The 19934-nt window shown below is 39.2% G+C and overlaps 1 protein-coding gene across 3 annotated transcripts; it reads left to right on the plus strand.

Annotated features, from left to right (window-relative positions):
* The first annotated feature begins 10803 nt into the window (after positions 1–10803).
* On the plus strand, positions 10804–14822 carry LOC107219062 (seipin). Of its 3 annotated transcripts, none has more exons than XM_046745266.1 (5): positions 10804–11333; positions 11502–11647; positions 11783–11985; positions 13138–13444; positions 13577–14822. In XM_046745266.1, the coding sequence occupies exons 1-5, from the start codon at positions 11110–11112 to the stop codon at positions 13645–13647; spliced, it is 951 nt and encodes a 316-aa protein (XP_046601222.1). In that variant the 5' UTR covers positions 10804–11109; the 3' UTR covers positions 13648–14822. The 3 variants fall into 3 exon arrangements, with proteins under 3 accessions (XP_046601222.1, XP_046601223.1, XP_015512618.1); XM_046745267.1 differs by having other exon boundaries at positions 13616–14822; XM_015657132.2 differs by having other exon boundaries at positions 13767–14822.
* Positions 14823–19934: the final 5112 nt, after the last annotated feature.

Consider the following 19934-nt stretch of genomic DNA (forward strand, 5'->3'; position numbering starts at 1 on the left):
GGTCGCTCTATTGATTAGCGAGCAAAGCTAAATTTTTTTATGTGCTTTATGAGTTTCTCACAGTCTAAGTAGTCTTAAAAGGGTTGAGCAAATCGGTTACGATCGGGTCACTGAAAATTTGATGCCCAGAAAAATGAAGTTGGCTACTTCGATTTCTTGCTGTAAATTTTCGCTACTTTGGAAAATGCTCGAAATGATCTATGTACTTTTGCGAAAGAAATCGATAAAGTCCCGATACGCTACCAGCAACGGATCTAAAGTTACAGTCAAGAAACGAGAATATTCCTTCTTTATCTTTCTGCTGCTAGTCCCACGCTCTTATCGCTGCGTTTTCTGAGTTCCTGGGGGTCCAGTTAGTCAGGAGAGGGTCATACAAATCGAATCGGAGACCCAAAATTTTTGGCCGAAAAATGAAGAAAAAGTAAGGCTAACCCCTTTGCATTTTTTGCAAAAATTTTCGCGATTTCCAAAAGTGCTGGAATAAATTCATTGTGACACCTATCCAACGTGATTTTGCGAGAGAAATCGATTGGGCGCAGTCCCAATACGCTGCGATTATTGTATAAAGAGTTACAGCCAGAAAACGAGAACCTGTGTTTTCGACATTTTTCAGCAGGTGCTTTTTCCTTCGCCATTTCTCTCCTGTTGATCCCACGCTCTTTTCGCTGCGTTTTCTGAGTTCCGGAGGGTCCAATTAGTCAGAAAAAGGTCATACAAATCGAATCGGAGACCCAAAATTTTTGGCCGAAAAATGAAGAAAAAGTAAGGCTAACCCCTTTGCATTTTTTGCGAGAATTTTCGCGATTCCCAAAAGTGCTGGAATAAATTCATTGTGGCAACAATCCGACGTAATTTCGCGAGAGAAATCGATTGGGCGCAGTCCCAATACGCTGCGATTATTGTATAAAAAGTTACAGCCAGAAAACGAGAACCTGTGTTTTCGACATTTTTCAGCAGGTGCTTTTTCCTTCGCCATTTCTCTCCTGTTGATCCCACGCTCTTTTCGCTGCGTTTTCTGAGTTCCGGAGGGTCCAATTAGTCAGGAAAAGGTCATACAAATCGAATCGGAGACCCAAAATTTTTGGCCGAAAAATGAAGAAAAAGTAAGGCTAACCCCTTTGCATTTTTTGCAAAAATTTTCGCGATTTCCAAAAGTGCTGGAATAAAGTCATTGTGGCACTATTCCGACGTAATTTTGCGAGAGAAATCGAATGGGCGCACTCCCAATACGCTGCGATTATCGTATAAAAAGTTACAGCCAGAAAACGAGAACCCGTGTTTTCGACATTTTTCAGCAGGTGTTTCTTCCTTCGCCATTTTTCTCCTGTTGATGCCACGCTCTTTTCGCTGCGTTTTCTGAGTTCCGGAGGGTCCAATTAGTCAGGTAAAGGTCATACAAATCGAATCGGAGACCCAAAATTTTTGGCCGAAAAATGAAGAAAAAGTAAGGCTAACCCCTTTGCATTTTTTGCAAAAATTTTGGCGATTCCCAAAAGTGCTGAAATAAAGTCATTGTGGCACTATTCCGACGTAATTTTGCGAGAGAAATCGAATGGGCGCACTCCCAAAACGCTGCGATTATCGTATAAAAAGTTACAGCCAGGAAACGAGAACCTGTGTTTCCGACATTTTTCAGCAGGTGCTTTTTCCCTCGCCATTTCTCTCCTGTTGATCCCACGCTGTTTTCGCTGCGTTTTCTGAGTTCCGGAGGGTCCAATTAGTCAGAAAAAGGTCATACGAATCGAATCGGAGACCCAAAATTTTTGGTCGAAAAATGAAGAAAAAGTGAGGCTAACCCCTTTGCATTTTTTGCGAAAATTTTGGCGATTCCCAAAAGTGCTGGAATAAATTCATTGTGGCAACAATCCGACGTTATTTTGCGACAGAAATCGAATGGGCGCACTCCCAAAACGCTGCGATTATCGTATAAAAAGTTACAGCCAGGAAACGAGAACCTGTGTTTTCGACATTTTTCAGCAGGTGCTTTGTCCTTTGCCATTTCTCTCCTGTTGATTCCACGGTCTTTTCGCTGCGTTTTCTGAGTTCCGGAGGGTCCAATTAGTCAGAAAAAGGTCATACGAATCGAATCGGAGACCCAAAATTTTTGGTCGAAAAATGAAGAAAAAGTGAGGCTAACCCCTTTGCATTTTTTGCAAAAATTTTCGCGATTTCCAAAAGTGCTGAAATAAAGTCATTGTGGCACTATTCCGACGTAATTTTGCGAGAGAAATCGAATGGGCGCACTCCCAATACGCTGCGATTATCGTATAAAAAGTTACGGCCAGAAAACGAGAACCTGTGTTTTCGACATTTTTCAGCAGGTGCTTTTTCCTTCGCCATTTCTCTCCTGTTGATCCCACGCTCTTTTCGCTGCGTTTTCTGAGTTCCGGAGGGTCCAATTAGTCAGGAAAAGGTCATACAAATCGAATCGGAGACCCAAAATTTTTGGCCGAAAAATGAAGAAAAAGTAAGGCTAACCCCTTTGCATTTTTTGCGAAAATTTTGGCGATTCCCAAAAGTGCTGGAATAAATTCATTGTGGCAACAATCCGACGTGATTTCGCGAGAGAAATCGATTGGGCGTAGTCCCAATACGCTGCGATTATCGTATAAAAAGTTACAGCCAGAAAACGAGAACCTGTGTTTTCAACATTTTTCAGCAGGTGCTTTTTCCTTCGCCATTTCTCTCCTGTTGATCCCACGCTCTTTTCGCTGCGTTTTCTGAGTTCCGGAGGGTCCAATTAGTCAGGAAAAGGTCATACAAATCGAATCGGAGACCCAAAATTTTTGGTCGAAAAATGAAGAAAAAGTGAGGCTAACCCCTTTGCATTTTTTGCGAGAATTTTCGCGATTCCCAAAAGTGCTGGAATAAATTCATTGTGGCAACAATCCGACGTAATTTCGCGAGAGAAATCGATTGGGCGCAGTCCCAATACGCTGCGATTATTGTATAAAAAGTTACAGCCAGAAAACGAGAACCTGTGTTTCCGACATTTTTCAGCAGGTGCTTTTTCCCTCGCCATTTCTCTCCTGTTGATCCCACGCTGTTTTCGCTGCGTTTTCTGAGTTCCGGAGGGTCCAATTAGTCAGAAAAAGGTCATACGAATCGAATCGGAGACCCAAAATTTTTGGTCGAAAAATGAAGAAAAAGTGAGGCTAACCCCTTTGCATTTTTTGCGAAAATTTTGGCGATTCCCAAAAGTGCTGGAATAAATTCATTGTGGCAACAATCCGACGTTATTTTGCGACAGAAATCGAATGGGCGCACTCCCAAAACGCTGCGATTATCGTATAAAAAGTTACAGCCAGGAAACGAGAACCTGTGTTTTCGACATTTTTCAGCAGGTGCTTTGTCCTTTGCCATTTCTCTCCTGTTGATTCCACGGTCTTTTCGCTGCGTTTTCTGAGTTCCGGAGGGTCCAATTAGTCAGAAAAAGGTCATACGAATCGAATCGGAGACCCAAAATTTTTGGTCGAAAAATGAAGAAAAAGTGAGGCTAACCCCTTTGCATTTTTTGCAAAAATTTTCGCGATTTCCAAAAGTGCTGAAATAAAGTCATTGTGGCACTATTCCGACGTAATTTTGCGAGAGAAATCGAATGGGCGCACTCCCAATACGCTGCGATTATCGTATAAAAAGTTACGGCCAGAAAACGAGAACCTGTGTTTTCGACATTTTTCAGCAGGTGCTTTTTCCTTCGCCATTTCTCTCCTGTTGATCCCACGCTCTTTTCGCTGCGTTTTCTGAGTTCCGGAGGGTCCAATTAGTCAGGAAAAGGTCATACAAATCGAATCGGAGACCCAAAATTTTTGGCCGAAAAATGAAGAAAAAGTAAGGCTAACCCCTTTGCATTTTTTGCGAAAATTTTGGCGATTCCCAAAAGTGCTGGAATAAATTCATTGTGGCAACAATCCGACGTGATTTCGCGAGAGAAATCGATTGGGCGTAGTCCCAATACGCTGCGATTATCGTATAAAAAGTTACAGCCAGAAAACGAGAACCTGTGTTTTCAACATTTTTCAGCAGGTGCTTTTTCCTTCGCCATTTCTCTCCTGTTGATCCCACGCTCTTTTCGCTGCGTTTTCTGAGTTCCGGAGGGTCCAATTAGTCAGGAAAAGGTCATACAAATCGAATCGGAGACCCAAAATTTTTGGCCGAAAAATGAAGAAAAAGTGAGGCTAACCCCTTTGCATTTTTTGCAAAAATTTTTGCGATTTCCAAAAGTGCTGGAATAAAGTCATTGTGGCACTATTCCGACGTAATTTTGCGAGAGAAATCGAATGGGCGCACTCCCAATACGCTGCGATTATCGTATAAAAAGTTACAGCCAGGAAACGAGAACCCGTGTTTTCGACATTTTTCAGCAGGTGTTTCTTCCTTCGCCATTTTTCTCCTGTTGATGCCACGCTCTTTTCGCTGCGTTTTCTGAGTTCCGGAGGGTCCAATTAGTCAGGTAAAGGTCATACAAATCGAATCGGAGACCCAAAATTTTTGGCCGAAAAATGAAGAAAAAGTAAGGCTAACCCCTTTGCATTTTTTGCAAAAATTTTGGCGATTCCCAAAAGTGCTGAAATAAAGTCATTGTGGCACTATTCCGACGTAATTTTGCGAGAGAAATCGAATGGGCGCACTCCCAAAACGCTGCGATTATCGTATAAAAAGTTACAGCCAGAAAACGAGAACCTGTGTTTTCAACATTTTTCAGCAGGTGCTTTTTCCTTCGCCATTTCTCTCCTGTTGATCCCACGCTCTTTTCGCTGCGTTTTCTGAGTTCCGGAGGGTCCAATTAGTCAGGAAAAGGTCATACAAATCGAATCGGAGACCCAAAATTTTTGGCCGAAAAATGAAGAAAAAGTAAGGCTAACCCCTTTGCATTTTTTGCGAGAATTTTCGCGATTCCCAAAAGTGCTGGAATAAATTCATTGTGGCAACAATCCGACGTAATTTCGCGAGAGAAATCGATTGGGCGCAGTCCCAATACGCTGCGATTATTGTATAAAAAGTTACAGCCAGAAAACGAGAACCTGTGTTTTCGACATTTTTCAGCAGGTGCTTTTTCCTTCGCCATTTCTCTCCTGTTGATCCCACGCTCTTTTCGCTGCGTTTTCTGAGTTCCGGAGGGTCCAATTAGTCAGGAAAAGGTCATACGAATCGAATCGGAGACCCAAAATTTTTGGCCGAAAAATGAAGAAAAAGTAAGGCTAACCCCTTTGCATTTTTTGCAAAAATTTTGGCGATTTCCAAAAGTGCTGGAAAAAAGTCATTGTGGCACTATTCCGACGTAATTTTGCGAGAGAAATCGAATGGGCGCACTCCCAATACGCTGCGATTATCGTATAAAAAGTTACAGCCAGAAAACGAGAACCTGTGTTTTCGACATTTTTCAGCAGGTGCTTTTTCCTTCGCCATTTCTCTCCTGTTGATCCCACGCTCTTTTCGCTGCGTTTTCTGAGTTCCGGAGGGTCCAATTAGTCAGGAAAAGGTCATACAAATCGAATCGGAGACCCAAAATTTTTGGCCGAAAAATGAAGAAAAAGTAAGGCTAATCCCTTTGCATTTTTTGCGAAAATTTTGGCGATTTCCAAAAGTGCTGAAATAAAGTCATTGTGGCACTATTCCGACGTAATTTTGCGAGAGAAATCGAATGGGCGCACTCCCAATACGCTGCGATTATCGTATAAAAAGTTACGGCCAGAAAACGAGAACCTGTGTTTTCGACATTTTTCAGCAGGTGCTTTTTCCTTCGCCATTTCTCTCCTGTTGATCCCACGCTCTTTTCGCTGCGTTTTCTGAGTTCCGGAGGGTCCAATTAGTCAGGAAAAGGTCATACAAATCGAATCGGAGACCCAAAATTTTTGGCCGAAAAATGAAGAAAAAGTAAGGCTAACCCCTTTGCATTTTTTGCGAAAATTTTGGCGATTCCCAAAAGTGCTGGAATAAATTCATTGTGGCAACAATCCGACGTAATTTTGCGAGAGAGATCGATTGGGCGCAGTCCCAATACGATGCGATTATTGCATAAAAAGTGACAGCCAGAAAACGAGAACCTGTGTTTTCGACATTTTTCAGCAGGTGCTTTTTCCTTCGCCATTTCTCTCCTGTTGATCCCACGCTCTTTTCGCTGCGTTTTCTGAGTTCCGGAGGGTCCAATTAGTCAGAAAAAGATCATACAAATCGAATCGGAGACCCAAAATTTTTGGTCGACAAATGAAGAAAAAGTGAGGCTAACCCCTTTGCATTTTTTGCGAAAATTTTTGCGATTTCCAAAAGTGCTGGAATAAATTCGTTGTGGCACCAATCCGACGTAATTTTGCGAGAGAAATCGATTGGGCGCAGTCCCAATACGCTGCGATCATCGTATAAAGAGTTACAGCCAGAAAACGAGAACCTGAGTTTTCGACATATTCAGCAGGTGCTTTTCCTTCTCTGTTTCTCTCCTGTTGATCCCACGCTCTTTTCGCTGCGTTTTCTGCGTTCCGGAGGGTCCAATTAGTCAGAAAAAGATCATACAAATCGAATCGGAGACCCAAAATTTTTGGTCGACAAATGAAGAAAAAGTGAGGCTAACCCCTTTGCATTTTTTGCGAAAATTTTCGCGATTTCCAAATGTGCTGGAATAAATTCATTGTGGCACCAATCCGACGTAATTTTGCGAGAGAAATCGATTGGGCGCAGTCCCAATGCGCTGCGATTATTGTATAAAATGTTACAGCCAGAAAACGAGAACCTGTGTTTTTGACATTTTTCAGCACGTGCTTTTTCCTTCGCCATTTCTCTCCTGTTGATGCCACGCTCTTTTCGCTGCGTTTTCTGAGTTCCGGAGGGTCCAATTAGTCAGGTAAAGGTCATACAAATCGAATCGGAGACCCAAAATTTTTGGCCGAAAAATGAAGAAAAAGTAAGGCTAACCCCTTTGCATTTTTTGCAAAAATTTTGGCGATTCCCAAAAGTGCTGAAATAAAGTCATTGTGGCACTATTCCGACGTAATTTTGCGAGAGAAATCGAATGGGCGCACTCCCAAAACGCTGCGATTATCGTATAAAAAGTTACAGCCAGAAAACGAGAACCTGTGTTTTCAACATTTTTCAGCAGGTGCTTTTTCCTTCGCCATTTCTCTCCTGTTGATCCCACGCTCTTTTCGCTGCGTTTTCTGAGTTCCGGAGGGTCCAATTAGTCAGGAAAAGGTCATACAAATCGAATCGGAGACCCAAAATTTTTGGCCGAAAAATGAAGAAAAAGTAAGGCTAACCCCTTTGCATTTTTTGCGAGAATTTTCGCGATTCCCAAAAGTGCTGGAATAAATTCATTGTGGCAACAATCCGACGTAATTTCGCGAGAGAAATCGATTGGGCGCAGTCCCAATACGCTGCGATTATTGTATAAAAAGTTACAGCCAGAAAACGAGAACCTGTGTTTTCGACATTTTTCAGCAGGTGCTTTTTCCTTCGCCATTTCTCTCCTGTTGATCCCACGCTCTTTTCGCTGCGTTTTCTGAGTTCCGGAGGGTCCAATTAGTCAGGAAAAGGTCATACGAATCGAATCGGAGACCCAAAATTTTTGGCCGAAAAATGAAGAAAAAGTAAGGCTAACCCCTTTGCATTTTTTGCAAAAATTTTGGCGATTTCCAAAAGTGCTGGAAAAAAGTCATTGTGGCACTATTCCGACGTAATTTTGCGAGAGAAATCGAATGGGCGCACTCCCAATACGCTGCGATTATCGTATAAAAAGTTACAGCCAGAAAACGAGAACCTGTGTTTTCGACATTTTTCAGCAGGTGCTTTTTCCTTCGCCATTTCTCTCCTGTTGATCCCACGCTCTTTTCGCTGCGTTTTCTGAGTTCCGGAGGGTCCAATTAGTCAGGAAAAGGTCATACAAATCGAATCGGAGACCCAAAATTTTTGGCCGAAAAATGAAGAAAAAGTAAGGCTAATCCCTTTGCATTTTTTGCGAAAATTTTGGCGATTTCCAAAAGTGCTGAAATAAAGTCATTGTGGCACTATTCCGACGTAATTTTGCGAGAGAAATCGAATGGGCGCACTCCCAATACGCTGCGATTATCGTATAAAAAGTTACGGCCAGAAAACGAGAACCTGTGTTTTCGACATTTTTCAGCAGGTGCTTTTTCCTTCGCCATTTCTCTCCTGTTGATCCCACGCTCTTTTCGCTGCGTTTTCTGAGTTCCGGAGGGTCCAATTAGTCAGGAAAAGGTCATACAAATCGAATCGGAGACCCAAAATTTTTGGCCGAAAAATGAAGAAAAAGTAAGGCTAACCCCTTTGCATTTTTTGCGAAAATTTTGGCGATTCCCAAAAGTGCTGGAATAAATTCATTGTGGCAACAATCCGACGTAATTTTGCGAGAGAGATCGATTGGGCGCAGTCCCAATACGATGCGATTATTGCATAAAAAGTGACAGCCAGAAAACGAGAACCTGTGTTTTCGACATTTTTCAGCAGGTGCTTTTTCCTTCGCCATTTCTCTCCTGTTGATCCCACGCTCTTTTCGCTGCGTTTTCTGAGTTCCGGAGGGTCCAATTAGTCAGAAAAAGATCATACAAATCGAATCGGAGACCCAAAATTTTTGGTCGACAAATGAAGAAAAAGTGAGGCTAACCCCTTTGCATTTTTTGCGAAAATTTTTGCGATTTCCAAAAGTGCTGGAATAAATTCGTTGTGGCACCAATCCGACGTAATTTTGCGAGAGAAATCGATTGGGCGCAGTCCCAATACGCTGCGATCATCGTATAAAGAGTTACAGCCAGAAAACGAGAACCTGAGTTTTCGACATATTCAGCAGGTGCTTTTCCTTCTCTGTTTCTCTCCTGTTGATCCCACGCTCTTTTCGCTGCGTTTTCTGCGTTCCGGAGGGTCCAATTAGTCAGAAAAAGATCATACAAATCGAATCGGAGACCCAAAATTTTTGGTCGACAAATGAAGAAAAAGTGAGGCTAACCCCTTTGCATTTTTTGCGAAAATTTTCGCGATTTCCAAATGTGCTGGAATAAATTCATTGTGGCACCAATCCGACGTAATTTTGCGAGAGAAATCGATTGGGCGCAGTCCCAATGCGCTGCGATTATTGTATAAAATGTTACAGCCAGAAAACGAGAACCTGTGTTTTTGACATTTTTCAGCACGTGCTTTTTCCTTCGCCATTTCTCTCCTGTTGATCCCACGCTCTTTTCGCTGCGTTTTCTGAGTTCCGGAGGGTCCAATTAGTCGAAAGAAGGTGCTACAAATCGAATCGGAGACCCAAAATTTTTGGTCGAAAAATGAAGAAAAAGTAAGGCTAACCCCTGTGCCATTTTGGTGAAAATACGACGATTTTGAAAAATGCTGGAATAAATTCATTGTGGCACAATTCCGACGTCATTCTGGGAGAGGAATTGGTAGGGCGCAGTCCCAGCACGCTAAGAGCAAGGCAATAAAAGTACCTGCGAGAACACAAAATATGCTCAAGAATTAAAAAAAAGGAGGGGAAGACAAACTACAATTTCTTAGCATACACGTTTTAGTAGTTTATTCAATGTACGTCTATCTACTACAAGTTTTCAGCTGTCAGTGTTTGGTAATTCAACTAGTTTACAAATAGAACTTAAGTGAGAGACAAAGAGGAACACTAAAATATGATATGTAACTAGTCCAGAAATCTCGATTTTACATGAGGAAATATGTATGGAGCATATATTGTCCTAAACAGAATATGAAAATACTATATTAGATAATTAGTATCATATTTTTAACATGTAGCTTAAGTTAAGGCCTGTTTAGAGGTGGTATACACCTCCGCAGGATCCGATGTATGATGTATGATGTATTTTCTCTATCACACGTTACCCACACGAGAATGACTGAAAAAGTAATTTGCACCGTATTCTTCTTGTTTTCCCCCAACTGTTGGTCTTTTACGGTTTTAGATCTCTTTTCCGCACTTCTATGTTCAATCAGTCAAGATAGAGTCATATAAATCGGTTCGAAGGCAAGATATTTCACTAAAAAAGAAAGTAAGTTTATCCCCTTTTGACTTTTGTTAAAGATCCTGAGGACTATAAAAAATGTTGGAAACAATTGTTCGATGTACTGTATAGACGTTATTTTGCAAGAGGAATCGATTGCGCACAACGGAATCGCTGCGCTATTTTCACACCAAGGGCGCTAAGTGTTATGCCCGTGATGCGAACAATATTTTTTGTCCTACGTAGGCGTAAATCCACCTTTCGGCCTACTTAAACGAAAACTAACCCTCGAAATGTAATTACGGCGTCTCTACGGCGATACACAAAAATTTGCATCGGCGGTGTGGTCATTTTATACCCATAATAATATCAGACACTACACTATCCCTTCGTCTACACGTAATGGCAACTTAAGGTGATTCATCTTTACGTACCGACCGTTTACGGACTTGAGATTTTCGGCGCAGCAGCAACGGTTGTCGGTGAATTTATCTCGTCCGTTTTTAATTAAGGAGAGTCCATTAGGCTTACGTATGGCTTACGCTTGCTGAAATTCCCCGTTACCAACGTAATCGTCTAGGGAAAAAATTAGCCACCTCAGACTGCATTCGGGCATGCCTACTTGAGACAGACGATAAAAGACGCTAATCTTTACTGTCAGTTTGTCAGCTAGTAACGTCGGTATTGCAGAATGCATGCTAAGCCTACGTTAAATGCTGGTAACTCTTCTCTAGAAAAAAAATTGGCTCACCGTCTGTTTAAAGTTTCTTTTAGCACAAACTTAACAAACGCAGCGCCAGGTAGCGCTGGCATCAGTTTATTTGTCGTAGTATTGGCGCTTCTCGATGCCTGTTTACCAAAGTACGATAACGAAAATAAGTTTATCACTAATCAAGCCACCAAAGCGTGATTGAGCAAATGTTGCACTTTGACACGGGAAACGACATCGTGACTTGATTCGTTATCAAAAATGTATTCGAAACAGTCGCCGACTGCAGGAGACACGGTGTATGTCGTTGGATATTAATAACAATCATCTCTGACACAAGCTATAAAATCTGGGAATCAAACGAAGCAAACGTTTTTCTACACATTGATTATCTTTAGCATCGTTCATTAACGGGACAGCTGTCTGTAAAATTTGTGTACGAAAATGGTTGTACTTCGATTGTTTCGCCGGCTGGAAGAGAGGATTTTTGACGTTCAACAAAAGACTGCCGAAGGCGTTCAAACGGCACGCGATGCTGTCCTACGCGGCGGTATCATCGTTATGACAGCGGTTGTTGTTATTTGGATATCTATATTTTTGTACGCCGCTTTCTACTACGCTTACATGCCGAACATATCTCACGTGCGCCCCGTCCACTTAACATTCGAGTGAGTCAAGCTGTGAAAATTTTTAGGTTAAAATTTGAGGTTAGGAATCCGCTTGTATGTTTCTGTTTGTTGACATTCTTCTCCCTTCTCCAATCTGGCACGTGCATTTTCAATTTTATCATTGTCAACCCGATTCGCTGTTTATTTACTTCAATTTTTTCACACCAGATCATGCGACGAAAAGAAAGGGATATGTAGCTTTCCCTCCGCCCATGTTCAGCTGACTAAGAAACAACAGCTCCTGATGGTCGGCCAGCCTTACAAAGTAAATTTGCATTTGGAGATGCCGGAATCGCCGACCAACAGGGAACTCGGTACGTTTGTTCGGCAGATCGATTGATTGCCCAGTATCGGCCATGACTTTGATGTCGGAGGATTAATTTTCTCAATCAGGCATCTTTAAATAATCTTTATTTCGTCTTATGCATTTACAATTATTCGTTATTGAGGAATGTTCATGGTCTGCGCTCAATTGAGGGATCGGGATGGAGTCTTGGTCGGAAATGCTTGCCGTTCAGCCATGCTCCACTATCGCAGTTCTTTGCTGCATATTCTCACTACTTTGACATTCTCACCGATGATGATATTGGGCAGTGCTGAAGAGAAGCAAAATATTGTTCTCGAAATGTTTGCCAATTTTGAGGAAGATCAAGTATGCTTTTTCACTTATTCCATCAAGACACTTCTTATATGAAATGAATATTTTGGCTATAAAGTAATAGAAAGAGTGAGCTCGAAAATTTTTATTGAAATCTAGAATTCTTGTTCGTTAGAAGATGGGTAAAAGACATTATTTGAGATACGAATTAATGTATCCACAAGAAGCTTGCGTTTGATACGTTTCATTGTTATTACCTTATTAAATATTAGTTCCAAGTTACTTAAGATCCTAATTATTGGAACTTGTAGCTCGATTGACTTACAGCGATGTCAAAAGAAACTGTTCGATTGCGTCTCATTTAGCAAAAAACTTCCATGTTTACAAGCTGCGCACTTTCCTTGTAGATACCGTCTTTTTTTCTGAAAAATATTGCAGGGTGTTTCCATTGCTTAAACATGAATTGAAGCATCGTCACACGTTGAATCTAGAAACACTTTTATCAAAAACCTTCTGAATATCTATGAAATTCAGGAAATTATGATTTGGGATCCTTTTAAAAGTTTTTAAACTGCGAGTGCGCACTGATTTCTATGAACATTTGAAACACGGGGAAAAGCAGAGTTATACCATTTTTAGTGCAAATTCGAATCCTCTAAGATTATACTCTTTCTGCTTACCCAACCTTTTATCAAGAGGCTACAAACAGAATCTCCTGCCTGCAATTGTCGGCATAGAATTCTATTTAAAAAACCGGTTTTCCTTTTTGTTTCTACAGCAGTTGCTTTACTTACCCATTGAAATAAACAATAAGCTTTGGACACATTTTGTGTCAAAGCTTTGACCTATTTCCTGGAAAGTATCCACCGTCCTCGTTGCTCAAACTTTTGATCAGCTTTTAAGAAATCAGAGCTCTTCTTCGAAAGATGAAAGATGAATAGTTTTTTTTTTTTTCAAATTTAAAAACGTGCTTACTTGAAATTCGCTAATTATCTTAATATTCAGAGATGAGTATAGAGTTTATTACAAAGTCTCTCATCACTTTTTAACATGAATTTCTCAGAAAGATTCAATCGGTCAGCTTTTCTTTTTATTAAAGAACAACTTGCAACAAAATGGAATCTTGAAGGGGTGACAATTTACCTGATAATGGATGCGGAAGGCAGGCAGATACTGATAACGATGAATATATTTTCTGTCGCACAGAGTCATCCAGTGACAGATGTGTACGTGGAAATACAGTCGCGATTCGTAGAATTCTACTCGGCTACCGTGATGATAAACGCACACTTGTCCGGGCTGCGTTACATCATGTTTCATTGGCCAATATTGTCTGCCATTCTGGGGATCAGTACCAACCTATTTTTTATAGCGTTGATATGCGTTTTATCTTACTTGCACTTTATTGCCGAGGACGAGATACTGGACGATGATTTTATTTTTGAGAAAGGTGAAGAGGAGGTGGACGAGGAGGAGGATGACGATTACAAGGATGAGAAATCCAATACTGATCGTAAGTTCAATAATCGTACAACATGTAATAATTATTCGCCAGGCCTTCCCGCTAAGTACAAGGGTTACAAACAAAGGGTTGTAATTGAAAATTTTGCTCAAATTAAATTACATTAAAACTTTTTGTCAAAAGGAAACTTTATTTTCTTTTTGTTTACCTGGAAATGCAAAGCGAAATTACCGATCGATCATCGTGTAAATTGAAGCGGCTTAAGAAAATTGAGTGGAAGGCCTGCGGTGGTAATGGGATAGTGAAAATTATCTCTATTCTGCAACAAGAATAATTTGTTGAATCTCAACGATACACCATTGCCTTCTCAAAGTGTCTTCAGATACTTCGTCGCAAGGAGATACTTCGATGCTTGAAGAAATTCCAAAGCGTAAAAAAGAAGAAGGCTCGAGCACAGCTGCTGCGACTTTGCGAGTTGAAATGATCACGTAATCGGTTATCGTCTGCAAGTTCACAGTGGATGAACAGATTTTGAAGCTGATAAACTATTGTATTAGTATTTTGCAGGATCAAAACATGTAAGATTCGTACTTTTACGTTTCGTTATTATCGAATCAATCAGAATATTACAATAATTTCGGATTCTGAGCTACATTCCTTGACTGTTTTTAATTTTTATTTTTATATCTTTCATTTTTATTTGCAAATTGTGATTTTATCAAACGGACTACAGTTGTTGTTGCTGTTGTTGTTGTTGTTGTTGTTATTATTATTATCATTATTATTATTATTATAATTATAATTATTATTGCTGTTGTTGTTGTCGTTGTTATACACGCATTGCAATCTTAATTACAGTATGTTTTATTTCTATTTCACCGATTTTACTTGTGCTATACAATTAACCAAAGATATCGATAGAGTGTTTTAATGATATTTTTTTTTTTTAAATTATGTGCATTTGTGTGTACGGATTATGTGAAAAATGTTGAAAAACGTTGAATTGTTAACGCGTGTGAAAAAGTAAGAAGACGCGCGTTTAGTATGAATTCAATTGAAATTGCAAATATTCCAATATTTCGGGCAGTCACATGTGATAGGATTATTTCCAAGATAATTTCGATATCGTTGTGTATTTAAAGCATTATTGTTAAGATTCACAGAAGTAACAATTCAAGCGAATTATAAGAGAGGAAAAAAAAAAAAAAAGTGATAGCAAGGGAGTGAAATGCAACGAAAAAGAATTGTTTTTTTTACTTTATGTACTTAGATGTAGTCGTATACGTATACATATATTTATCTATAATACATAATATTATAATGTAAATATCGTAATGTTAGGGGTATGAAATTTAATGGCGGAATGTATATGCATGCTTTAATTATAAGTTGCGGAAAGGTGAGAATAAATAATTATGGAACAGCGTGATACAATTTGTCAAATCAAGTATTCCTATTTTCACCACCGTATAAACACACCTTTCAATATCTAGTGAAATTAGTTTATCGAATGGAACAAGCCGCTAATATCCTTTGGGAATAAATCCCAATGGTCGTATAATTGACGAACGTATATACGCGAACCTCGATTCTGTATAATGCTATTTAAATCACCCAAACAATCCTAAAATCGCAAATATTCCTGCCTCGCTTTCAATTGGCACTTGCGATTAAATCTCTTGCAGGATATTAAATGAAATATTATTATGGTTTTGTTGTAAGTGAATTTTTATTACAAATTATGAATAACAATCGCTTACTCTTCTCGGTAAAAGCGTGTTTCCAATTGTTTATCTTGACACTTTATTATCAATCTTTTGTTTCTCAATGAAACTGAAATTTTTTGCAAACATCGGAACTGTGAGATTATTTTCATTTTCATTGAAAAACTTGTGGATACTGAAAGATATAGTATTTTTTCTGGAACAAAGAATAAATCTTGTAAGAATCTATCGCAGCTTTAATTAATCAAAAACGGTTTTCATTCATCTTCTGTAATTGACTGCAAATTTAAATTCGTACTTTGATCAAAAAGATTCAATTTTCTCGGGGTTTGATATGCTGTTTTTTTTTTATATATTTTTTTTTTTCACCCCGCTTCTTCGCAGTTTGCGGAATGGTTTTGAAATTTTTTCGTCATTTGCAAAATGCAGTCAAAGTGTATACTAAAAGACCTTGTTATAAATAAACAGATACATGCTCGTTTTTCAACTTCATCGAATAAAGTCGTTTTTTAGGATCAATGTATTATCAATTTGATGCAGTGAGGTGAAACGAATTAATGATTTCGAAAATTGTTCAGTATTCCGGTTGAGCGTTGAAGTTTTTACACTTGAATCGAGAATTTATAAAAACTTATTTGCAAACGATCAATAGCACGCAATTATCGAGACATTTTTTATGTGTAATAAAAAAAAAAAAAAAAAAAACGACAATTTCAACGCGGATGTATGAAAATTATTTGCTGTTTCACCCGCGTTAATTAAATTTCAGAGAAGCAACAAGATTCCAGAGTTTTTCCCTTTCGATATCGCGCGTGTGCGTATTTTTTTTTTATTATTTATTTTGTTTCAGTTCTTTTAGTTCAACGTTATACGCGGTACGAAAAATTGAGGGGAAAAAATTCGAAGAATATGTAGAAATGGGAGCACCTACAGGTTCAAAAACCAGGCCTGGAATGCCTCATATTTACGACGTGCGTGAAATTCTTTTTCAGATGAAGGAAAAAAAAAAAAAGAAAAAAAATCAAAAAATAAATAAATAAAACGAAAAAGACAAAAGATACTTTCGCGGTTGTTTACGGATGATGCTTTTTTCGCATACCGGAAAAGCAAGCCCGCCGCACCTGTCGAATGTATGCGGTATGTATTGTTGGAATTTTTCTTCTCATCCGACCCTTATTCGAGAATCTGGCATAGCGCCAGAGATGGGAAAGAACGCAACAAAGTTAAGGGATAAAGAAAAAGCGAGCTTGCGAAAAGACGGCAAGAGAGAAAGGTAGAGGTGGAAAAGTTCGCAGGGAAAAGAGAGCGCGAAACGGTTTGAGATGAATTAGAGAAAAGCAAACGACAAAAGCTAAAAGAGGAAAACGAGTAGGAAAAAAAAAAAATAAAAAAATAAAAAAATTCGATCGAAAGGGAGAAAAAAGAAATGTACAAAGTATCGTACGCACAATTTTTTCCTTTTCCATCGATTCGTCGGTGGGCCGGATGGAATGAGCTCGTATAATCCAATTAGCGGAAGGAAAACAGCTCGGGTGAATTGTCGCTGGCCGATGGGGAGGGTTTTCTCTCGTTACACCTCGTAAATACAATATATATACATACATATATATATATATATATATATATATATATATATACATACATACATATATATTCCGATATATTAATTATCACTATGACGCTATTTTCCTACGCCATGCGATTCGATATAACGAGGGGTGAGAATTTGGGGGAGGGGAGGGGGGGGGGGGGGTGGTTGTTGTATTATGACTATTATTTGTACATATGTACGTACATAGCTGTGAAGTACGATACTTTTTTACACGTTTATGGGGTATTCCATGTCAAGTCATTGTACATGTACGTGACTGACTTTGCGAGATTTTTTATTTTAATTAATTAAAGCGGTTTGTTTTTTCCCGCGATAACGTAATAATATTTAATCCCTGAAACGTCTGGGTGTATTTTTTTTATTTATTTTTTTGTTTCATTTGCGATGCTTTATTTGGTCTATTAATTTTCAGATCTTATACATTGAAAGAATGACACGATTGATTTTTCAGAAATCAACGTTGGGTATGTTTGATTTTTGATTTGATAGTTTCTTACATGCGGATTTCAGTGTTGTAGTACATCTCTTTAGATTTTTTTAATAGGAAAATTGAATAAGAAGTATTACAGAAATATTATATCGGGCCTTGATCTCCGATCAGTTAGATCATGACGTTAACTATCTATATTGGATATGTTATTGCTGTGTAAGTAGATTTTGAGATGTGTGATATTTAAAACATTGGTATAAAAACAGAAGATCCAACGAAAGGAAAAAATTAAACTTCCACTCTGAAATTTATTATTTCTTAAATTGAAACGCGCGTATTTTCTTCTCGTAACCATTTTCTTGGCTTCTTCACTTCAAGTTTTGCCATCAAATAATTGGGTATTAGTCGCTTTCGAAACCTTTCAAATTCGGAATTTCAACCCCTTTCACCGCGGAAAAAAATCCCTGATAAATTTAAAAAAATGTCACGGTCAATCCTGTACCGAGTCGACATGGAACGCCCCATTCATACTTATTTGGGCATACATATAAACAATCAACGGTGCAGGGGACGCGGTAATTCAAAGTCTGCAACAATAAATTGGCCAACAATAAAACACTGTTGCGATGGCTGCTCCGATATATCCATATGCATGCGGTATAATATGCGGCGTTGTCGAAAAGGAGGTTTATGCATAACACCGAGATAGAGTTAATTATACGTATATAAACCCCTGACGAAAATAATCGCTCTGCAAAGGGGCGTTTACCGACACTTTTAAACCCCTTCTACCCTCCCATTTTTACCTCGCAAAGTTACCATTTCAAATAAATCCGACGCGTCGAGAGACGGTGTAATTAAATATCAATCGCTGAGAGGGCAGTTTAGGTTCTTATTTAGTACGTAAAACCATCGTGGGCGTGCGGTAAAAATTGTTTGACGGTATGACTCATCGATTTGAATTTAGGGATAATTCAGGGGGATGAATATCTTCGTACGACGTGTGCACCTAAGGTTGTATCAATTTTTTTTTTTTTTACTCATTTTCTTCAAGCCTCCGTTGTAAAAAAAAACAATGTCTTTGTAAAAACTATAACGCCTCCTGTGACTAATTATAATATATGAGAAACATCTGCGAGGCTTGAATAAACGATCAAATTGTCACGTTGATTGGTTTATTGAAATTTCATCTTACGCTCTCAACCTCAACCCAGTGAATTGTGAAAAATATACGACAGTCATTTCAGATCTTTAGAATTATTAAACAGTCTGAAAGTCGTTGACGATATTAAAGAGAGAGGACTGAGTAACTTGGACCGAACAGTGTAACACAAATTCATTAGTATTGAGTCAGACCTGCCAGATGTGAAATTAATCTTTGACTTGGCCGCTTTGGGAGGCATAAAAGTCCCTTTTTTACAAGTCTAAAAGAAGAATAATCGAAATAGCCTAATGTATACAAAAATGTGATTAAATGTTTAGAAGTTCTTGAAAATACTCCTGGAATTTTTCTTAACGAACTCGGTCGTTACTGGTAATGGTATTTAGGTATCTCAACCCGAATGCTGTGATATCTTATGCCTGCACTTATTGCATCATCCTTACGGTCACGAGTTGATGTTTCGACCATGCTAACGATAAGTGGTTGATCTATCATTATACCTATGCTTTTATGCTACAAGTATCAGGTTTCTATATTCACGATTATCTTCTAGTTTTATCTAGCTGTCCGTTATTGTGCGTCGCACTCGGACGATCTGCCGTTATTGTTGCACAGCGTGCACATAATTAACCGTAGGAAATTGAGACGTGGTGTCGTTTCCTTTTTTTTTTTATTTATATATTTTTTTTTTTTTTATTGACTCGATTTTTCTCTTTTTCACGGACTAACGGATCCCTGATCCACTGCGAAGATCGTTATCCGTTGATCGTCCGGTGCAGGACGTTACGCCTTGTCTTGTACGATATACATGCCCGTTTCCTGGTTGGATTCGTCAAGACCTTTCTCTACCAGGGAATAGTATATCTATTGAGTATAATACCCGAGGACCATGTAACTCCAGTAATTCCCGGGCATCCTGCACACGCACGCAGCAACGGCGAGAAGTAAAGCAAATTGTCCTGAGAAAGATAGGCGGAGGATAGAAGAAGATACAGAGAGGATGCTGCTGGAACTCGTTGCGTGCGAGGCTGTGAAACCCGGTCTTTCGCTATTACGGCTATCTGAAGAAACCGCATCCATTCCACTCCGGTTATCGTCGGGGCTAGGCAAAATCTTCCATGTTCCGAGTGACTATTGCATCGAATGATCGAAGGGCGCGGGTGTAAATTAATATAGAAGGATCGAGAAATCGATGGGTCACAATATCGAATTTTCAAAGAAGCGAAAACATGATCTGTAGAATTTGGGAATGTAGGAGGTACAAGTATGGAAATCCGAAATATGGAAAGGTCAGAATACAGAATGCCAAAATGTAGAGTCGACGAAATTCGACTCGGTAATATAGATCGTATACAGATTCTAGACTTTGCCATTCTATCTTTGAATAATTCTATTATTTAGTCTTTCTATATTTTCAATTTTCTATACTTGGGCTTTCTATGGTTCGATAATCCTGCGATTTAGACTTTTACCATTTTGGAAATTCGATATTTCAGTCCTTCTATCAATCGGCCATTATAGATTGTTATCCTCGCAGGTACGATTGGTCAGAACACCGAATGGTCGAAACTCCAAATGGTCACAACTTCAAATAAGCCAAAGTTGCGAAGAGT

This window comes from Neodiprion lecontei, chromosome 7 (assembly GCF_021901455.1).
Source record: "Neodiprion lecontei isolate iyNeoLeco1 chromosome 7, iyNeoLeco1.1, whole genome shotgun sequence".
Lineage (NCBI taxonomy): Eukaryota > Metazoa > Arthropoda > Insecta > Hymenoptera > Diprionidae > Neodiprion > Neodiprion lecontei.